Raw genomic sequence first — 15,000 nt, 5'->3', positions numbered from 1 at the left:
TGCCGAAGCTTTTTTTGATTGTAGATAACATTATGATCTGTAGTGAGAGTATGGGGCAGGCTTAGAAGGAAAGGTGAAGGTGGGGTGTAAGTAGATGTGGTGCCGAAATACTTGAGGTCCGCGTTTCAAAGTAACACAGTGGAAAAGAGAGTAAGAGTGCAGACAGGGTGGAGTTGGTGAGGAATAATGACGGGATAATCTGAGATTGAAGGGTGCTTGCAAGAGTGACAAGAAAAGTTTGCAAGATGGCGTCTAATCTACCCTTGTAGCCCGCCATCAGTGTGAAAATGTCAGAGATCTTTGGTTAATGGCGTTGTTGTTATAAAAGCTTTTGCCTCTGGATCTCCTTTGATCACCTCTTCGTCTTCCACCATTTCCTCAAGTGGTGTGATCCCAATTCCGACTAGTTAGTGCTGGCATATCTACAAATGCTTGACAAACACAAGTTCATATCTTTTTCATTTAAGGTTCGACCATTGGTTGATAATAAATGAAATCACTCAGGGGTGAAGAAAAACAATGGAAAATAATACAATCAAAGCTAGTTGCGTGTGAATACAGTTCTATACTATAGACTGATGGATGAATGGCAATGAAATTCAAATGGTTAATAGTTAGAAGACATAAATGTGCCTGACATCAAAGGTCATATAACACTATGATAAACTATTGTGGCGAAAGAGGTTGATATGAGTTAATAACCGGGATAAGATGCGTTAGATGTCAAAGGTAGAACGCTGTAGGATAGAATGGTAGTGAAAAGGGTACAAAAGGGAGCAAATAATGTGGATTTGTAAAAGGGGATGGGGTTGAAGGTATAGGGCGATCAGATCAAATGGAGAGTGTCTGAGGAAGGGAGAGAAACAATGTATGAGGAAAACTGCAAAAGAGCTGTTATGAAACAATCAAGTATAATACGGTAAGAAATGATAGTTGTAGAAGTAGGAGAAGGATCCAGAGGATGAGATAAAGAAACAAGGGAAAGTGGTGAAGTATCGGGAGGAATGTCAGGAGGGAAGGAATCCGGAGGACATTGTTGTGACATAAAGGAGTCACGTGAGCATCTAAGGGTAGTAGGGATAATGGGGAAGGAAGAGGGAATGACGATGCACATGGAGGAGGAGAGAATGGGGGTGTTTTTTGGGTGAGTGGGAGGAAGAGGGGTAGGGGGAACTTGAGGAGGAGAGGATGGATATTGGCAAATACTTTGAATGCAGAGCGCAAAGGAACAGAGGGATTAGAGGGTGGATGAGGAAGTGGAGCATTCTCTTGGGTCTTGATTAGGAACGTTTGGATGTCTCCAAGAGTTTCTGGAGGGGAGCTAAGTGAGGAGGTCTGAGAAACAAAGTTTTTTTATGTGGAGGAGGAGGGGGAAGAAATATCCGAAGAGCAGAGGGAGAGGTGGGTGTAGGAAAGAATGTGGGGAAGATGGAGTTGAAAGTTTAGATTGTCTAGTGCGACAGGTAGAGTGAGAAGAAGGAGGGGTGGGCACCGGGGAAGCGGCAGAGACTGGATTTAGACTGGGGAAGAGAGGGAGTACATATAGGTTGGTTCAGGGTAGAGGGAAGAGATGCTGGGGGAAATGCCGAGAACTCCTTGAGGTGGGAAGGAAACGGAGTGAAGTATAGTTTTGGAATAGTTAGAAAGAGAAAAAACTTGTCGGCATGCTTCTTTTCTGGCTTCACGTAAGGATAAGGATAAGCCCGATATGCGAAGCTGAGCTTCGCCCGGGTTATGGCCATGTGGGGAGCCCGGTCTGTGTCGACTAATGTTGACTTGCTAACGTGTGTCAGCTGGTGTTGACTCGGCTTTGTCCTTACCAGCCGTGGTACCCAGCCAGAGCAGTAACCTCCCGGCGACAAATGCAACTTCTCACGCCTGGGCGGGGCGCGAACCGCCGACCCCTCGGATGAGAGGCCGACACGTTAGCACTTACTAACCTGGAGGCTTGGCTTCACGTAAAGTGTGGACTAGTTTGAATCTGAGAACTGCTACTTCAGATTCGAACTTGTAGGCAGGGCAACGCCTATAAAATTATGGGAGCCACCACAATTAGCACACGTGCGTGACTGAGCAGAGAATTATGAACGGTCATGATCAGGTTGGGCACATAGGGGGCAGCGGGTTGTGGATAGGCAGTGTTTGGAGGGGAAAATGCCAAAATGCCAATTTTTCTGACAGTGATGGGGAAGAGGTCGATATGGTCGGACAAGGCAATGCACCACCAACATGAACTTCATGGGGGAGGTCATGTCTACAGAAGCTAATTTTGGAAATGTTGGTGTAGGACTTACTGGGAGGAATAGTGTAGCACTGGACTGCCACTGCACCACAGTCGACAAGGCATGCGAGCAAGTTGTTTTCACAGTCCGACCAGTCCTTGTCGTGGACAGGAACATCAGTCAGAGAGACGGAATCAGTGCTGGTACCAGTATTAAGGGAGGAGTGAGGCTGGGCAGGAATAGGTTTGCCATAGTGAGGTTAGTCAGGGGAGATAGTGCATGAGCTTGGGACTCAGATGTAACTGTGACAAGGTGTGAATGATCGGAACGATTGCAAAAGGAAACTTTGCCTACTTGTTTTTGGAGACATTGTGGGAAGAGAAGGGTATTATCAGAACACGGGGCTGTAGAGGAATCACAAATAATTGATCCCATTTGGCCGGGCCAAAAAGGGCACTCAAAAAGTTTACAGAGGTGGAAGCAGTAGAAGATGGGGTGTAATGGAGAAAGGTAGTACTGTTGGGAGGAGGAAAATAAGGATGAAGAGTAGTAATACAGGTGGTGGGGAGTAGACAATGAAGAAGACTGTACAGTAGATGTAGTGCAGAATGTTGGGAGAGAGGAAGGGATATATTCTGGAGGTTGAGTAATGACGTGGGTGGATGATCCTGAATGGATTGAGTTGACAACACATAGAGAAGGGGGTATTAATATCAGTGGTCGGAGCCATAGTCAAAGGAGAGGCAGACAATTGAAATCAAATTTAGATAGGCTAGTTGATGAAGGAGCAAGCCTTAATACCCCTATTAAAGGTAAAACAATCTTTATTATTGGCCATGGTAAGCCTGAAATAAATGGGAAGAGGAAACGGTCTACCCCTCAGGGTCCCCATGAGGGGTAAGGGGAAGGCAATTAGCTAAGAGAATACTGTGCCCATGGCTCCTGAAGGATGTTCATGACTGACACAAAGCCTTTCAGCATGGCTCTCACACCTTAGGAAGTGGACAGAAGGGGATGAAGAAGACAAGGAAAAAAAGGAAAGGAGAAGGAATGTCTATGCAAAATTAGTTGAAGTGAGGGCTGAGGTCCAAGGCAGGGGTGATCCCTACACTGAGCCCCAGTCCCTGTCTCCTAAGCCCCCCCCCCCCCCCCCCCCCCACAACAACAACGAGTAAGGGAATAAGGGAGTCAGAAATTCAAGGAATTGGAATATGTTCCAATCTATTTAATTTCAGGTTAATCCATGGGTGAATAATGAATGACATTACTCTGGGGTGAAGGAAAAGTAACAAAGAGAAAATAAGATGAGCAGAGCTTGTTGTACATGATGGGTGAATGGCATTGAAATGGAAAGCATTGGCACTTGATTAAACTGTTGTATGGTTTATACAATTAAAAAAAAACCCATAGAGGCTCACACAAGATCAGTATTTTAACTTGTTGACAAAATACATAATTTAATAACTGACACAACTAAGACATCTTAACTTAGTGGTATTCATGATAAATTGTTGGTAACCTTTAATTACTTATAAAGAATATAGGGTAAATAAAAGAACTTGTTCCTATAAAAGTATTTTTTTTTTCAAAATCCATACAAATCTTTTACATTCTCACTAATACCTAAAACCTAAAATGTACAAAGTGTAGATATCTGTTGGTGATATGCATTACATAGTGAAATCCATCATGAGAAACAGATGACGCATTTATTCCTTTAAGGTCACAAACGGTACCTAAAACAGCCTCTTTGACAAGGAAGACATCAACAAAATATTATCACATACTCTATTCTACAATGGCACCTAGTATCTGTATCACAATTATACATATAAATATACAGGAACATCTGTTTATAATACAACTATTAAAGTACCATCAAAACAGATAAAATCAATGTATCGTAAATGAAAAAGCCATTGGAAATTGTTGCTAATTTTCATAATTAGTTATGGAAATTATGCAAGATAGTAACATATAGCACAAAAATATACTCTTGACTGTTATGCATATAGAGTCCTTAGCACTGTCCTATAATATAAATATATAAACTATTAATATCAACATATTATGCTAGTGTGTGTATGTATGACTTGTACATATGTGAATGTAGATATTAATTTGTAAACAGGTAACCCACTTCATGTTTTGTGTATTTCTGAAAGCAAAAAATACTGTTCACTATGCAACTAAATCAAGAGTACGACCCCCTTCCCCTAAAAAAATCAAGTATACAGATAGTTTGTATACTGAACTTCATTAGAAATATTCACTTGTAACTGATTATTAAAGAACAGTAAGAATTTGTTTAAACTCTTAACAATGAGTATTTATTTTATTACTGATATGGTTTACAATTTCTTAAATACAAAAATTATACATGCCAGATGTTTTCATCCTAGTAACAAAATAATCATTAAAAGCTGCCAAGTCTTACTTGCAGACTGGATAAAAAGATATAGCTGTTAAAATTCAGACCCAAAAACATATTTCTGTTTCCAACAATCACTGCCCTGACTTTGCACTAATGATGGTCAGTACCTGTTAAAGTTTTATTATGTACTTTCCTAATGCTGACTGACAAAGTAACTGACCAGAGAGCAGCATAGATGGTTAAGGCTAACATAAGGTATAGAAGATATGCAGCAGAAATCTGCTGCAATAAAAAGAAGGCCAAAACTTGTTGCATTGTGTTTTATGAAAGAGGCACCTAATTATTCTTAATATCAAGTACTATATTTGACAGTATATAAGATGCACTTAAAAGACAGGATCAAAAACTCACCCACGTCTTATATACAAACATTGGGCTAACTTTTTTATGATAAATCATGAGAGCCCTAGACTTAGTTACCTATAAATAACAACCCTCATTGACTCGAACTCAAACCCTTGCCACTCCAGGTTTGAGTCCCGGTCAGTCAAGGTTATTTTTCATCCATATCAATGCGGCACTGCATTATTGCATCTTCATTTATCTATCAAGAATCTTACCCTTTTCTACCAAAGTTAGTCACAGTGTTTCTCATACCTATGTACATCATCGTGTGATTTATGGCATGCATCTCAATCTGTGCAAAGTTGATGAGGGTGACAGTGCAAATGAAGTCATTAACCTGAAACATATTATGAAATATAAACTCCTTTATGTGACTATTTTGGTAACAAATGGGTTTTCAGAAGTACAACATAGAGATTCAAAGTACGGTGGGATACTCTAGCTTGAGAATTTCTGGATACATACTGGGCATCTACCCATTTAATCACAGCAATTTGTCTATGATTTGGAAGTACTTATTCAATCTTTTGTGCTTTCTTCCTTTACTTTAAGTATTGGCTCACGATTTACACGGCATGAAATCAAACCCTTCGACTAAGTACTTAAAAAAATAATGATAATTAAACATGATGAGTAAAAATCAATGAGAAAAAGTAGAGAATTTCATATTACAATTATGGCACCTTCTGGTATCTGCTGCTTGCACATTATTCCTAGATATAAAGAGATATAAAACTAATAAACTAAAACCTGGAAATAAATAAAGAAGAAGGCAATAATTATTATATACATATATGTGTGTGTGTGTGTGTGTGTGTGTGAGGGAGAGGGAGAGGGAGAGGGAGAGGGAGAGGGAGAGGGAGAGGGAGAGGGAGAGGGAGAGGGAGAGGGAGAGGGAGAGGGAGAGGGAGAGGGAGAGGGAGAGGGAGAGGGAGAGTGAGAGTGAGTGTGAGCATGCATGTGCCTGTGAGTGTGTGTGAGCATGTGAGTGTGTGCATGTGCATGTGAGTGAGTGTGTGTGCATGTGAGTGTGTGTGTGTGTGTTCTCTGTCTGTATCTGTGCGTTTTCTCCCTCTGTGTGTGCATATGCGTGAATATTGAAGAAGCAAGTAGGATACATTTCCAGCAATCTCCTCAGCCATTCACAACAGGAAAACATACTTCCAGGGATATGTATTTCCTTCCTTTGTGATAAGGAATTTAATGTTCCTACAATATGACTCATCCATTACCATTATTGAGCACAATACAAAATGACAAAATAAAAAGATAGAACGATGAACAGTAACAGTGAGTAACTGATTATAGCTATAAAGAAAAAAAGAAAAAAGAAAGAAAAGAAAGAAAGAAAGAAAAAACTAAATAGAAAATATGAATTAAAAAAGCCTCTATTCATCAAAAAATTCAATAATTTCAATCATTTTGAACTAGCACAGGTAGTAAGTGATAATCTATATTATGCATGCTGCAAATTGGGCATTTCTGAATAAATAAACAATTATCATTATGATAATGATTGTGCATACATAATTAAATACTAAACAGTAGCAGTATTATCAATAGTAGCAGTAACAGGTGTAATATTAATAGTAAAAGCAACAGCCATAGTAATAATATTTGTAGTAGTGATAGTGATGGTAACACAGTACTAGAAATAACAATAATAAAAACCTTAATCCTAATCATAATAACCATAACAATAATAATATAAAAAACTAATGTAATAATAACAATAATATTAAGAATAATACTGATACCAATAATAATAATAATAATAATAATGATAATAATAACAGTAATAATAAAAATAATAATAGTAATAATAATAGTTATAATGATAATCATAATAATAAAAGATAATGATGATAATGATAACCAAAATAAAGATGATGATACATGATGATAGTTGTTGCTGCTGATGTTGATGTTGATACTGAAGTTGATAACAACTATGACAACAATAATGGTGATGTTAATGTTGAAGATGACATTATAAAATGACAATAATAATAATATAAGAATAATGACATTCAAAAAATAAATAAATAAAATAAAATAATACTAATAATAGAAAAAATGACAATAATAGTAAAAGTGCAGAAAATTAGAACAAGTCCTATAACTATCTGAACCTAAAATATATGGAAATGTAAATGGCTATCAATAAAATATCAGCTGCATCGCGCATTGTCATTCGTCTCTGAGTTTGTTCTTAAATTAATTAAACCAAGGATGGTAACATTCTTCCTTAAGTTCAGCGAACAGTACATAAAAAGAGGAGTTGGTCGAAGAAAATCTGGATTCGAAGAATAAAACCTAAAACCTAAAAGTCATGACAATTACTCTTGTCCGTGAGATAGGAACGTCTCCCTTTTCTCCACACAGTGAGAGATTTCACTGTCCTTATTCACCTACGTAAGCCTCGAGGGGCAATAAATTATAAAAAATAACGCTTGTTAAATTATTGGATATACAAAAATAATGACTAAGAGTTTCGTCTCTTGTACGCTAGGATTTCTGGATTGTCAATGATGGTTTTGGCGAGGGAATGTGTAGCACCATAGGTACTGTATCTCGTCCCTTGGCACATCTGGTATTGGTTCGTGACGAGGTTGTGATCACAGTCGACGTGGTGGAAAATATGGACTAGGCCAGGGTCAGCTGCTCGAAATACCTGGATTTTTTTCTTCAGCACCTATAGGGGTGAGGAAGATAAAAAAAATTAATTTTCAAAAAAATAAGGATAATCTGTCCTTCTACTGATAGTGCAATATACACAAGGACATACTATCAATCATCAGATACAACCTTGCAAATTATGTTTCCTTCAATGAAATTACACACTAGCTACTTTATTCAACTAACTTCTCTGCAAAAGGATGCACTGTACACAACTTATCTACACTGTTTAGTGTATCTTAAAGAACAAGGTCAAAGCCGTAAAAAAATTCAACAAGATGTTAACTCAGGGGATTAGGCCAAAACTTGACTATGAACTACAAGTTTGCAACAAGGTAATCGCAACTGACAAGAAATCACATACTTGGGATAAATTATCTTTATTTGGACTTTCTTAATGTCACTTAATAAATTAATGAAACCTCTTAGATCAACAAAAGTAGATCATACTACATCTGCACCATTCAACACCATAGCAATTCACACTATGTTATTGTAATAGTACTCACCTTCTCAAATAGGTCAACGTCTTCTTGACCCCATCCAAGAATGGAAGTATCTAGACCACCTGCTGTTAGCAATTCAGACTTGTACATTGATACAATTCCAAATCCAAATGCTCTCCAATATCCCACTTCTTCATCAATCTACAGAAGAAAGAGAACAATTATCAGGCAAAAAATAGTACCATCAGAGGTTCACTGCTATTTAAGGAGTTATTCTCTTAGTAGTTGCAGCAATCAACTTTTCGGTATTTAATCTCATTAGTGGAGGTCAATTTTAGTCTTAAAGTATTAGTTTTACTTTCTGACCCTTAAAAGCAGTGAGTGTAATTTGAATCTAATTTCTATATTGTAATATGTAGGATCTTCTTTACATGTCTGGTCATTTACAGGATGCCCATTAAATAATATCCAGAAATATGTAACTTACCAAATTGTGGTCATATGTTTCGTCTTTGTTTCCCTTTCTTGTTACACTTGGATCAAACTCGCTAAAAACTATAGGATAATATATCTGCAAAAACACATAAAACAACATTAATTTCATTCACTAATTATATCATATGACAACTGAAACAATGAAACATCAGTATAACTGGAATAACAAGATTCTGAACTTGCTGAGACAAAATTATCAGAAAAAAGACTGAAAGACAAAGAAAGAGAAAATAAAAACAGAAAAGTATTTCCCTGGAAAATGATAAACCAATACAATGCATCATCCTTTTATCACAAGAACGACCAAAGTAGCTTCACACACAACTCAATAATTAAAATGACCAACACAACTAAAAAGTTTCAAGGATTTGAGAAAGATAATCATACATACCTGGATTCCCTGCACTGTATGTAATCGGATTCTATCAAGAGCACCGGAAGTGAAGGTCATGTCCACATCGATGAAGAACATCAGGTCATTTTCCTCGCACTGGCCAGCACCCAACTCTAAGGCTAAAGCTCGAGCAAAACTTGTGTTTGCCTGTGGAAGGGGTCTATGGTATTATCTTATCTTGGAAAAATTATTACCCTAATAAAAATATTGTTCAAGAGAAGGATAAAACTAAAGAACTTACAAGTTTTAAGGAAACTCTGAAGAAAGAAAAAAAAAATGGAAGCGCTGAAGTGAACAACAGAAATTTATAAAGGTCATCCCCAGACGAGATAAGAAAGAATACCAGACATTATAGAACTTACACAAGATTCATGAAATAATTTCCAGCTTCAATAAAAAGCATGCAAAAACCTGACTCATCCTTGAAGTTATCTCCATGTCTTACCAATCAAAGCACCAAAAGAAAGCCTCCAGATTCAAAACACACACACGCCAAAAACACCAAAAACTAAGAATAAAAAGGAGAATGAATAAGACGAATCACCCACCTGTAGCACACTCATAGGAACATGAGGATAGTCCAACTGAAGACTGGAAATGAGAGCCTCAACGTTCTCCGTCGTGTCCTCTTGGCCGGGGGGAGGGCGGAAGGACACCACCACTAAACGCACATTTTCTTCTCCCTCTAGACATACCCGTTTGAAATCATCTGCAAGATATTCCACATACAGAAAGAATTCGGAAGATGGCTTTCCTTTATTTTACTTATCTTGGTGTGCTGAAAATTGGCTGTTACCCAACATATATATTTTTTCATAATTATTTTTATTCCTAACATTTTACTGGAACCATCAGTACATACAGACTCCTCAGAAAGAATCTCTCACAGCCCTTTAAAACTATGCCTTTGTGAATTAAAAACTATTTGTGCTTTAATTTAAGCCTATATACATAATATACACATTAATGAAAGGAGCTAGTCTCTGTGGTCTCATACCAGAGCTTTCATTTCAACTTTTTCTAGACATTTCTGGACAAATCATTAAATGTTCTTTACATAATCTTAAATAATATCCCCCTCTCATAGACAAAGTCTTCCTATCACTTTTAATACATAAGAAAAACTAGTATAAAAATAAAGTATGGATTATTGGTGTGAGGACATGTGAAGTGTTTTCCGTCTTCTAACCTAACGAATAATGCATCAAGGATATATACATACTGAATAGATGTCTATAAAAGAATGAATGTCAGAAAAAGTATAACAGTGAAAGCAAGATTTAGTGGAGATATAGATATAAGTATTCCTTATAGAACTGCAATATGAATATGTATATACATGTACAAAGCATATTCTTCATACTAAATATTAGAAAGGAGTGAATATTTGTGCATGTCATCTTACCCTTTCTAAGGAGTCTGTACATGCAACAGAAGGGTTAATGTGAAAATACTAATAGCAATTAAGTAAAGATTTACCCATAAATCTTTGGAAGATGCTAAACCGACCAGCAAGGGGTAGGATAAAATGAATTTTCTTTGGTTTCTGTTGTGCTGTCGATCCTGCATGTGGGATCTAAGAAAAAAAAGGAGAGAAAAGAAACGCAAAGGATAAAAACACACAGTAAAAAAATACACGTTCTCAAAACAAAAATATGGCCACATTATGCCCTCCAAAAAAACAAACTCAAGATACAAAAATGAAGAAAGGCAAAAGAAAAGAATTAAGGGAATACTGAAAGAAAAATAAATATATCAAAACAAAAAAGACCAACAGCAAGGAAAGAAAGATAAAAGCAAACAAAAAACTACCTGATAGTGAAGGCTCGAAAAATCCTTGAGACTTTTCTTTACCACTACTTCAACAAAGTCTTGGATTCCTGAAGTAGGGGCAATGTCTGTCTCTGGTCTGAGACTTTCGTATTCACGGACGTATAATGGCCCAAGAGGAACCTGGAAGTTGATCATGCAATTAAAATATACATTCTTAAAGATATGGATCTCAGATGTTTGGAATCACATACTGACCAATAAAAAACAACAAAACAATAAAAAAAATTCAATGTATTCTTTTAGACATGTATTCAAGCCTAGAAAGAGAGATCTTGGTTAAGTTATACATTGATGAGAAATCTTTTACCTAAACAAAGGCTTGTTCACTGACCTGAAGGTAAGCATGTCTCCTTACAGGAACTGTCATTTTCTTGCCTCGGTACTTTTTATAGAGTAACAACATGTCTATGATATATTCGATGGAATGACTAGGGTGCCATCTGATATATCCATACAGTATCTCTTTGAAATCAATCACTCTTCCACGTTCTTTGGAAACTCTATCAGGTGACAAAAATGGAAATATAATTAGCAATGGAGTGAGGGCACTTTCATAGGTTACAATTTGTCCTGATGCCTCAATAAGCAAATAATATTTTGAGGAGAAAACTAATGATACAAAAGACATATTTCATATACACTTCCTTCTGGTTATTTCAAATGATGCCAAAAAATATTCTTTGTGTTATTTGAATGATTTCATTGTTCAACTAACTAGATACCCGTATCACAGTCTCTTATTTTGATAGTTTTCTCTATTTCTCAATTATGCTTTGCAAAGTGTGGCACACAGAAGCATATTAAAAAAAAAAAGATAATAATGACATCATCCAGAAATGGCAAAGCCAATTCATTCTTACTTATTTATGATCTCCATGACCTCTCTTATCACATCCTCTAGCCCCTCGTTCATTCCCGAAGTTGGCTTGTGGCGAGGATTGGCGTCTCCCAAGCAAAAAGCTGCCCTGCTCACAAAATCCCATGCATTGACTTCCTCTTCTAGATCTGGAGACCATTTCTGAAGGGTTGCATCTGTACCTAAATGATGAAATGAATTGTATTAGTATTTGGCAGTTACCTTACCTACTGAAGATTTTTTTTTCCCCATAAATTGTTGCAAATTAATGTATCAAAATCCTATTTAATTGTCAAGGATATGGATGTGTATAAAGAAAATAATAAAATAAAAATAAAAAATACATTCCAGTCACTTTACTATACGGTTATATTTAGTTTTGTAAAAGCTATATGCAAGTGCAAGAGGATTTATGAAGATGACAATAATACTCATACTGTAGTTATTTCTTTTCTTTCATTCTGTCTCATCTTCTCCTATCGGGCTCACAGTTGGACATTGAGAATTGTAAGGGCTCTTTCATATAAAAATAATAATAATCTAGTTTATTCCATATGTCACAAAGGTTATTGTTATGGTATGACAGCTGCCTGTTTAGTTTCTTTCTAAATTATTTATGACTAACCAAATAATAATAAAATAAAAATAATTAATTACTATAATTTTTACTTTAAAATTGTTTTTCATATCTAAGTTTCTGTACTACATAATCAGTAAGTTCAGATTTCTCAATGATAAACCAAAGACTTTGCTAAAACCTTCAATCTCGAATAACAAAACCAAGCTCTAGAGAAGTCTTACTCAAGTGGTTGAGGAAGACGCCCTTAGCAGGTGAGTCAAGATTCGGCATCATTGTCCCCACTTCCTCGCTGGTCTTGTATAGTTCCCTTATCGTGCGCACCAATTCTGCTTCTTTGGACTTGATGTTTAGACTCTGAAATATCAAAAAATGATACCTTCTTCTCTTCTCTCCATCTATTTTCAAGAACATTCCAAAAGAATATGCACAAAACTGATAGAAAATAATGAAATTAAAAAAAATAGCAACAGAAACAAAAGTCTTCAATAACAATAACAGAGAATATTGAGAATCAGAATAACAAAAAAATGATATAATTATAAACTGACCCCCCCATCCTCTCCTGTAGTCTACAATTGCAGGGACAGGTTCCTACAGTCCTTTTAGAATGCAAAATAAATGGCATTCAATGTAGGTTAATCATGGACAGGTTTGGCATACCTCAAATTAAAGCTTTAAACATCCATTTTTACATTATATTCAACCACCTCATTACAGAAAATGCTACCTTTATTAACTGAAAATAACATGTTTCAGTGAGTAGAGGTCCTCACATTACAGCACCATCACCTTAATCCTGCAAAGCCCAATCACCTCCACTTTCAAACCCCACCGATCTCGGAGGCAAGACCCACCTGGACGTAATAATGGAGTCGGTAGAGATACGTGTGATTCTTGATAGGGTGGAGGGTGATTGCGCGATGCACCTCTCGTTGCTTGAGGGGCCCTGTGAAGGCCTCGGTCCCACTGCTGTTGTGGTAAAGGATACTCTGCATCTGTTAGGACGGGAAACTCTATCTTAGTGGATAGGTTTATGCAAGAGTGATGGGGGATTCAACTTGTGGGTTTAACTGTTAAGCAATAATCGAGAATGTCATGAGATCCTGATTCTGAAAAAAGTGTCTGTGTGAGAAGGCTGTAGAAATAATGATGATAATGATGATAATGATGATAATGATGATAATGATGATGATGATGATGATGATGATGATGATGATGATGATGATGATGATGATGATGATGATGATGATGATGATGACAATAATAATAGGCCTTAAATAAATAATAAATATAACATCAATAATACCAATAATAATAGCCTTTTTGAAATAATAAAAATACCAACAACAATAATAATAATAATAATAATAATAATAACAAACACAATAATAATAATGATACCATTAATGATAATAATGAAGATAATAATAATTTTTGTTGCATCAAGGACTAATGATAATGATAATGATTATATTGATAATGGTACTATCATCAATATATATAATAATAATGACAGTAATAGTATTAGTAATAGTAATAATAATATTAACATAATAATATCAATAACAATAATAATAACAATAATAATAGTAGTTGTAGTAATAATAATAATAATAATAATAATAATAATAATAATAATAATAATAATAATAATAAAATAATAATATTAAAAACAATAATAAAAATAATATTGGTGATACTGATAACTATGGAATGACTATGGAATGTATAAAACTCATGACGTTGAATGAGATAATGACAACAATAACGACAACAACTATTCATGTTATTCATGAATAACAACGAACAATCGACAATCAATGAAAATAATAAGAATGAAATACAATAACAACCCCAGCCACAGTAAATAATATATAAACATAAAACACTACACCTTCAGGCAACCAAATAAATGAGTAGTAGTAATAGTAACATGAATAATAATAATAATAATTATTATTATTATTATAATAATACTAGTTATAATAATAATAATAATAGTAATAATAGTAATAATAATAATAATAATGACAATAGTAATAATAATAATAATAATGACAATAGTAATAATAATAATAATAATAATAATAATATCAATAACAACAATAATAATAACAATAACAACAACAACAACAACAACAACAACGACAACAACAACTGCAAACTAAACCCACAAAAAGCACCGGCCCCTCCTCCCGCCAACGAGCAGGATGCCCCAGCGGCCACGGCGAGCAGTTCCCGCGGCGGTCGGGGCTCCGGCCGGTCGGGCGGCTCCGGCGGCCGGTTCGGGTCCGGGCCAGGGGGAGGTTCCGCCTTTCGCCCGTGGCTTGGTTGTCTTGCACTGCTTTAGTCATTGCACACATATTGTGCAGATGAGCATGCAACCAAGCATACATTGCCTACACACACAATAATCTGTGTACATAGGCATATATATATATATATATATATATATATATATATATATATATATATATATATATGTATGTGTGTTTGTAGGTTTGTGCGTGTGTGTGTACACACGCACACACACACACACACACACATATGTATGTGTATATATATAAAATATATATATATATATAAATATATAAAAATATATATGTGTATGCATATGTATATATATGTGTGTATATGTATGCATACGTATATATACACATATGCATACATGCACATATATGTGTATATCATATATATATATGTATATTTATACATA

General features: G+C 35.8%; 1 protein-coding gene across 1 annotated transcript; it reads right to left on the bottom strand.

The window, feature by feature from the left end:
• Positions 1–6,989: 6,989 nt before the first annotated feature.
• On the bottom strand, positions 6,990–13,283 carry LOC125044996 (chondroitin sulfate synthase 1-like). The gene is made up of 11 exons (XM_047642006.1): positions 13,139–13,283; positions 12,506–12,638; positions 11,709–11,886; positions 11,180–11,348; positions 10,828–10,968; positions 10,495–10,591; positions 9,564–9,724; positions 9,013–9,162; positions 8,614–8,697; positions 8,190–8,327; positions 6,990–7,696 (listed from the first exon to the last, which is right to left on the bottom strand). Exons 1-11 carry the CDS (start codon positions 13,277–13,279, stop codon positions 7,487–7,489), a joined length of 1,602 nt encoding a protein of 533 aa, XP_047497962.1. The 5' UTR covers positions 13,280–13,283; the 3' UTR covers positions 6,990–7,486.
• Between the last annotated feature and the right edge of the window lie 1,717 nt (positions 13,284–15,000).

Source organism: Penaeus chinensis, chromosome 36 (assembly GCF_019202785.1).
Source record: "Penaeus chinensis breed Huanghai No. 1 chromosome 36, ASM1920278v2, whole genome shotgun sequence".
Lineage (NCBI taxonomy): Eukaryota > Metazoa > Arthropoda > Malacostraca > Decapoda > Penaeidae > Penaeus > Penaeus chinensis.
Note: the sequence above shows the minus strand (reverse complement) of the source record. Positions and strands in the feature narration are given on the sequence as shown.